Consider the following 7,930-nt stretch of genomic DNA (forward strand, 5'->3'; position numbering starts at 1 on the left):
CATTCCTACCCAGATATTATTTGATATTGAGATATATATGACTGCATTGGACCTTTAACATTAGGGGCCTGAAAACATCCACTACCGTTCAAAAGTTTGGGGTCACTTAGAAATGTACTTGTTTTCCATGAAAACATACATGAAATGAGTTGCAAAATGAATAGGAAATATAGTCAAGACGTTGACAAGGTTATAAATAATGATTTTTAATTGAAACAATAATTGCTTTCGTCAAAGAATCCTCCATTTGCAGCAATTATAGCCTTGCAGACCTTTGGCATTCCAGTTGTCAATTTGTTGAGGTAATCTGAAGAGATTTCACCCCATGCTTCCTGAAGCACCTCCCACAAATTGGATTGGCACTTCTTACGTACCATACGGTCAAGCTGCTCCAACAACAGCTCAATAGGGTTGAGATCCGGTGACAGTGCTGGCCACTCCATTATAGACAGAATACCAGCTGACTGCTTCTTCCCTAAATAGTTATTGCATAGTTTGGAGCTGTGCTTTGGGTCATTGTCCTGTTGTAGGAGGAAATTGGCTCCAATTAAGTGCCGTCCACAGGGTATGGCATGACGTTGCAAAATGGAGTGATAGCCTTCCTTCTTCAAGATCCGTTTTACCCTGTACAAATCTCCCACTTTACCACCACCAAAGCACCCCCAGACCATCACATTGCCTCCACCATGCTTGACAGATGGTGTCAAGCACTCCTCCAGCATCTTTTCATTTTGTCTGCGGCTCAAGAATGTTCTTTGTGATCCGAACACCTCAAACTTAGATTAGTCTGTCCATAACACTTTTTTCCAATCTTCCTCTGTCCAGTGTCTGTGTTCTTTAGCCCATCTTAATCTTAAATTTTTATTGGCCATTCTGAGATGTGGCTTATTCTTTGCTACTCTGCCTAGAAGGCCAGCATCCCGGAGTCGCCTCTTCACTGTTGACGTTGAGACTGGTGTTTTGCGGGTACTATTTAATGAAGCTGCCACTAGACACTCTAATGTACTTGTCCTCTTGCTCGGTTGTGCACCGGGGCCTCCCATTCCTCTTTCTATTCTGGTTAGAGCCAGTTTGCGCTGTTCTGTAAAGGGAGTAGTACACAGCGTGGTACGAGATCTTCAGTTTCTTGGCAATTTCTCGCATGTATAGCCTTCATTTCACAGAACCAGAATAGACTGAAAGTTCTTTGTTTCTGGCCATTTTGAGCCTGTAATCGAATCCACAAATGCTGATGCTCCAGATACTCAACTAGTCTAAAGAGGGTCAGTTTTATTGCTTCTTTAATCAGAACAACAGTTTTTGAAGAGTGTCCATTGGAACACAGAAGTGATGGTTGCTGATAATGGGCCTCTGTACGCCCATGTAGATATTTTATTAAAAATCAGCCATTTCCATCTACAATAGTCATTTACAACATTAACAATGTCTACACTGTATTTCTTTTCTTTCAAAAACACGGACATTTCTATGTGACCCCAAACTTTTGAACAGTAGTGCATGAGGTTGACTAAAGTATTTTACTGCATCCTGATGCAAATGTATGTCCCCATCAGATATGAGTCAGTCAGGGTGACACTATGTACACACTTTCCTGTTATCACTCTTTTTCCTCGCAGGGAGAGGGCAGCAGCCAATAAGATCGTCCGACGCACGGAGAAGAAGCTGAAAGAGGTGGTGATTCAGGTGGAGGACGAGCGTCGCCATGCCGATCAGTACAAGGAGCAGGTGAGTGGTCGTCTCGTAGCTTTGGTTCTCTCTCTCTCCTATTCCCACCCACGCTCTTCTGTAGCTCTGGTTCTCTCTCTCCTATTCCCACCCACGCTCTTCTGTAACTTTGGTTTTCTCTCTCTCTCCTATTCCCACCCACTCTCTTCTGTAGCTTTGGTTCGCTCTCTCTCTCCTATTCCCACCCACTCTCTTCTGTAGCTTTGGTTCTCTCTCTCTCCTATTCCCACCCACGCTCTTCTGTAGCTTTGGTTCTCTCTCTCTCTCCTATTCCCACCCACTCTCTTCTGTAGCTTTGGTTCTCTCTCTCTCCTATTCCCACCCACTCTCTTCTGTAGCTTTGGTTCGCTCTCTCTCTCCTATTCCCACCCACTCTCTTCTGTAGCTTTGGTTCTCTCTCTCTCCTATTCCCACCCATGCTCTTCTGTAGCTTTGGTTCTCTCTCTCTCTCCTATTCCCACCCACTCTCTTCTGTAGCTTTGGTTCTCTCTCTCTCCTATTCCCACCCACTCTCTTCTGTAGCTTTGGTTCTCTCTCTCTCCTATTCCCACCCACTCTCTTCTGTAGCTTTGGTTCTCTCTCTCTCTCCTATTCCCACCCACTCTCTTCTGTAGCTTTAGTTCTCTCTCTGCATTCTTCTGTCTGTCCCAAACTTTTGTCTCCATCTTTGTTTTTCCAATTTCTATCCCACCTTTTGTCCATCTCCCCCCTATTCTCCAAATCTCTCTTTCTATTTCTCTCTCCCCCTCTCTCTCTCTTGCACTTGCAGTGTTTTAATCTTGAATTGGCCCATGAATTTGCTATGTAAATACGTTGAATTGTGCCAATAAAATTCAAATTCTCCCCCCGTCAGATGGAGAAGGCCAACTCTCGTATGAAGCAGCTGAAGCGTCAGCTGGAGGAGGCTGAGGAGGAGGCTACCAGGGCCAACGCCTCCCGTAGGAAACTACAGAGGGAGCTGGACGACGCCACCGAGGCCAGCGAGGGCCTGACCCGCGAGGTCAGCACACTCAAGAACCGCCTCAGGTACAGCCTCTCATAACACTCTGTATATACACTTCACATGGTTATTTATGCCTATCGGTGTTCCCTCTGCCAGTTTCTTTAAAACAAAGAAGAATACATTCATTGTTATCACTGCCCATACATGTTCATCAACACACCTATAGATGCAACAGGACACACACACTTTCATAGATCTGTGGGTGGGATAAATGACCATGTATGTACAGTTGAAGTCGGAAGTTTACATACACTTAGGTTGGAGTCATTAAAACTCGTTTTTCAACCACTCTGCAAATTTCTTGTTAACAAACTATAGTTTTGGCAAGTCGGTTAGGACATCTACTTTGTACATGACACAAGTAATTTTTCCAACAATTGTTTACAGACAGATTATTTCACTTATAATTCACTGTATCACAATTCCAGTGGGTCAGAAGTTTACATACACTAAGTTGACTGTGCCTTTAAACAGCTTGGAAAATTCCAGAAAATGATGTCATGGCTTTAGAAGCTTCTGATAGGCTAATTGACATCATTTGAGTCAATTGGAGGTGTATCTGTGGATGTATTTCAAGGCCTACCTTCAAACTCAGTGACTCTTTGCTTGACATCATGGGAAAATCAAAAGAAATCAGCCAAGACCTCAGAAAAAATGTTTGTAGACCTCCACAAGTCTGGTTCATCCTTGGGAGCAATTTCCAAACGCCTGAAGGTACCATGTTCATCTGTACAAACAATAGTACGCAAGTATAAACACCATGGGACCACGCAGCCGTCATACCGCTCAGGAAGGAGACGTGTTCTGTCTCCTGTAGATGAACATACTTTGGTGCGAAAAGTGCAAATCAATCCCAGAACAACAGCAAAGGACCTTGTGAAGATGCTGGAGGAAACAGGTACAAAAGTATCTATATCCACAGTAAAACAAGTCCTATATCGACATAACCTGACAGGCCGCTTAGTTGGAAGAAGCCACTGCTCCATAACCGCCATAAAAAAGCCAGACTACGGTTGCAGCTGCACATGGGGACAAAGATTTTGGAGAAATGTAATCTGGTCTGATGAAACAAAAATATAACTATTTGGCCATAATGACCATCGTTATGTTTGGAGGAAAAAGGGGGAGGCTTGCAAGCAGAAGAACACCATCCCAACCGTGAAGCACGGAGGTGGCAGCATCATGTTCTGGGGGTGCTTTGCTGCAGGAGGGTCTGGTGCACTTCACAAAATAGATGGCATCATGAGGAAAGGAAAATTATGTGGATATATTGAAGCAACATCTCAAGACATCAGTCAGGAAGTTATAGCTTGGTCGCAAATGGGTCTTCCAAATGGACAATGACCCCAAGCATACTTCCAAAGTTGTGGCAAAATGGCTTAAGGACAACAAAGTCAAGGTATTGGAGTGGCCATCACAAAGCCCTGACCTCAATCCCATAGAAAAGTTGTGGGCACACCTGAAAAAGTGTGTGCGAGCAAGGAGGCCTACAAACCTGACTCAGTTACACCATCTCTGTCAGGAGGAATGGGCCAAAATTCACCCAACTTATTGTGGGAAGCTTGTGGAAGGCTAACCAAAATGTTTGACCCAAGTTAAACAATTTAAAGGCAATGCTACCAAATACTAATTGAGTGTATGTAAACTTCTGACCCACTGGGAATGTGATGAAAGAAATAAAAGCTGAAATAAATAATTCTCTCTACTATTATTCTGACATTTCAAATAAAGTGGTGATTCTAACTGACCGAAGACAGGTAATTTTTATTACGATTAAATGTCAGGAATTGTGAAAAACTGAGTTTAAATGTATTTGGCAAAGGTGTATGTAAACTTGCGACTTCAACTGTATTTGCCTGTCGTCCTCAGGCGTGGAGGCCCCATCAGCTTCTCGTCTAGCCGTTCAGGCCGCAGCCGGCAGCTCCAGATCGACGGAACCTCCGTGGACAATTCTGATGACGACGCCGACAGCCGCGCCAGCGACCACAACGACACGCAAGCCTCCAACCAGACCGAATAGACGCTCCCTGCTAATCCTACCAACCATATCGATTAGCCAGCCTGGCAGCATAGTGACTACAACACCTCAGCCTCTCCATCTGTTCCTGTCCACGAGTCAACAGCAGGGAGAACCAGGGTCCTGTTCATTAGGCACCAAAACAGAAGAAAACAGTCCGAAACAGGGAGGGACTACCTGGATTTGTCCAATAAGAACCACTTGTTTTCATTTTCTGTTGAAAGACTTTTTCAAAGGTTTTTCTACAGTGTGTTCTAACGAATACGACCCAGACCACCCCACTCCCCAGAAATGCTCCCTTCCTGGGGATGACAAAACAATTACTCCCACTTGAGCGGCTTACTCTGCCTTACTCTAACAATATTCCTACTCTACTCTGGCTAGCTGCTCGGCCCGGCGAGTGTCCCAACGATCTTAATATAGTCCTCCCTAGGCGTGGAATTATGTGCTCCGCTTAAATGAGTATATAAACTTATGTACAAGTGCTTTTTACTCATGAACTATGCGTGTGTGCACATGTGAGTATGTAAGGTATGTGTATGCCCCTACATGCCAAACTGCAAGGAAAGGAGCGAAACTAGGAAACGTTCACTTTTGTCATCCTCCTCCCACATGAAACAAAACCTTGTCTTGTAATACAAGTGTGTCACCAAATGTAAAGCCATCATCTCTTCCCTAGCTTAAAGCAGACCTAACAAAACTCTGTCCTCTCCGATGATAGTTCTATTCAACAGTAGGTCAGAGGTCAATGGACTGCCTCCGCCTCCCTCATTGCATGAGTCTCTTCCTGATGTACAGACTATTGTTCCGCTTCCAAACACTACAATGAAACAAGATGGTGGATTCACACAGTCTTACCTGTTCTGGGAGAAAAACATGGAATGGAAAGGACGTTTTAACTGTGAAAAGCTTTTCTCCACTTGCTACAGCATCTCGTCACAACTCTTTAAAAACAATTGCTAACTGACTTCTTATAGGAATCGCATAGGTCATGATTGACGTTTTTTGTTGTTGTATTTTGACCAATTGGAACACTATTTTTCCTGTTGTTCAGGAAGAAGGGTTGAAGGCAGTGAAGTGTGGTATGCTTAGATAGATGGTCGCTGGCGTACGTTTTACAGAGAATCGCTGGGAAATTGCACGTAACTGCACAATGAGTGTTCATATGCCCCTGTAACTGGAGCCAGGAAACCCCAAGCTTCTCTCTGAGTGGTCACATGATGTACAATACAGCCCCTTAGTCCAATACTAATGTTGAGAGCTTCGATTGAACGTGTAGTTTGACTAGCTAAAGCCTACCGCTCAGAGCAAGGGGGGCCCGTCATCTCACTGTGTTTGTGCCATGGTTTGGTTGTAAAGTAGGACCCCTAACTCTTTTATAATACGCTGAAACACCAACTACCAAGCACTTAGTATTCCTAGATATAACAGCCTTCTACTGGGGATAGCATTTCAAAGCTCTGAAACTATTAAGCCACTCTTAACGTCCCAGAATGTCCATATCCATCAGCGCACACTATTCTTCCTTTGGCATCTCTGTTCAGTATTAAAAGAGGGTAATGTATGGAAACTGCCACTTTCATGTGACTTTTACTCCAGTGTTAGCTCAGCTGTAATGACATGTTTCTTTAAAGTGCCTTAGACACTAGATAAGAGCATTAGTGGGTAATGCACGGTGAGCACGTGTATTAAAAATGAAGACGTGTAGGTGTGCAGTATGTGTTACATAAAAACGAGGCAAACCTGGTGAACGGAAAACAAACACTACTTTTTCTTCTTCTAACCCTTCCTTCGTCTTGTGTATTTTTTCTGTGTGTCGTATCATACCCAGTGCGCACCTCCTCTCCCATTCATATACCTGTAGCAATGTCTCCATAGGTGGTGTGTGTGTGGGTCACAAATCAGTGCTACTATTAACTATGTGAGATGTGGAGCCTTCTGCTCCCCCTTCAAGAGCAGAATGTGATTTCATTTGGTTAAAAGCTTTAACATCCATGATGTAGTTTTACTTGTATTATTATTATTATTCTCAGACTGGCTGTTGACGACCAGGCTTTCATTACAACTTCAAATACCCCCCCCCCCCTCCCCATTTTATTTCTTGTATGCCTCCTGTATTTCTAGACTACAGTGATTTTTTTGTAAAAGAAAATAAAGCATATTCATTGTAGAAATAACGTGATTCCACTTTGTCCTGAGCGGAGGAGCCCCTAGAGACTTTCAATTCAGTCATGCATGTTTCTCTCCTCAAATCGGAGAGCACAGAGGGTAGCTATGCCTGAAGGGCATGGACAGATATGATGGGTTGTTTAGGGAAGTGGTCTAAATTCAGTAAGGGGTTGGGAAAAGTTAGAAAACAAAAACGACTCTGTGATTTGAACCAGGGACCTGCTGCAGATGGCAACCCAAATGTAATACTCTCCACCAGCTGCGGGGCATGCAACATCATTGGCGTAGCCAGAAACCTGTCAGGTGGGCCTGCATAAATTTGGGCAGCTAACTTCCTGCAATTTTGCCATTGGGCAGAGGAAAATGTGCTGTTTTATAGCTCATCTCATGCTATTCTACACATTTTGCCATGAGGCTGAGAGAAAATGTAGCATTTTTAAGGCTAATTACAGGTAAAATATAGGTGTGTTGACTGATAAAGGTACTGGATTATGAGTTGTCTTGTTTGATAAATGAACAAATGAAATAGGCAGTAGCATGGTGATTATAGCCATGGAAGCACAGTGGCAAATGGCTCAATGCAGTCATATTCATGGATTATTGGGGGTGTGGCTTTCTGTTAGTTAATTTTGGCAACCCATCCAGTGAGAGTGAATGTAAATCCAGGTAATCTGTTCTGTTATATTTAATCGAATCTGACTAACCCAATGCACTGCTTGCTATGAATTCTATCTGACGGTGTTTGCATATTTAGGTAAAAAGACAATGTCCCGTTTGGAACATTTTACAAGTAAAGAGCAGATTTGTTTTTGTTGCTCAATCTGAGTGTGTGTCCTGGGCAGGTGAGTGGAAGGGCTCTACCGCATGGCTTTCACCTGTCCAGTCATTTCTAATCAGTTACTTCAAGGGAGGAACAAACAATTCACTTTTTAAAGAATCCAAACCGGGCCAAGATTTGGGAAAACTCCAGAGCCTTCCACATAGCTAGGGCCTGTTGTTACCTGGAAACCACCGGC

General features: G+C 43.6%; 1 protein-coding gene across 2 annotated transcripts in view; it reads left to right on the forward strand.

Moving 5' to 3' along the window:
* The window catches only part of LOC120066681 (myosin-10-like), an 82,446-nt gene extending 75,556 nt beyond the window's left edge, over positions 1 to 6,890 (forward strand). For both annotated transcript variants that reach the window (XM_039018126.1, XM_039018134.1), the window contains 3 exons: positions 1,617 to 1,725; positions 2,579 to 2,751; positions 4,598 to 6,890. In XM_039018126.1, the coding sequence (XP_038874054.1) occupies positions 1,617 to 1,725; positions 2,579 to 2,751; positions 4,598 to 4,748 (433 nt within the window). In that variant the 3' untranslated portion in view covers positions 4,749 to 6,890. The remainder of the gene's footprint in view (positions 1 to 1,616; positions 1,726 to 2,578; positions 2,752 to 4,597) is intronic.
* The last annotated feature ends 1,040 nt before the right edge of the window (positions 6,891 to 7,930 follow it).

Source organism: Salvelinus namaycush, chromosome 2 (genome assembly GCF_016432855.1).
Source record: "Salvelinus namaycush isolate Seneca chromosome 2, SaNama_1.0, whole genome shotgun sequence".
Lineage (NCBI taxonomy): Eukaryota > Metazoa > Chordata > Actinopteri > Salmoniformes > Salmonidae > Salvelinus > Salvelinus namaycush.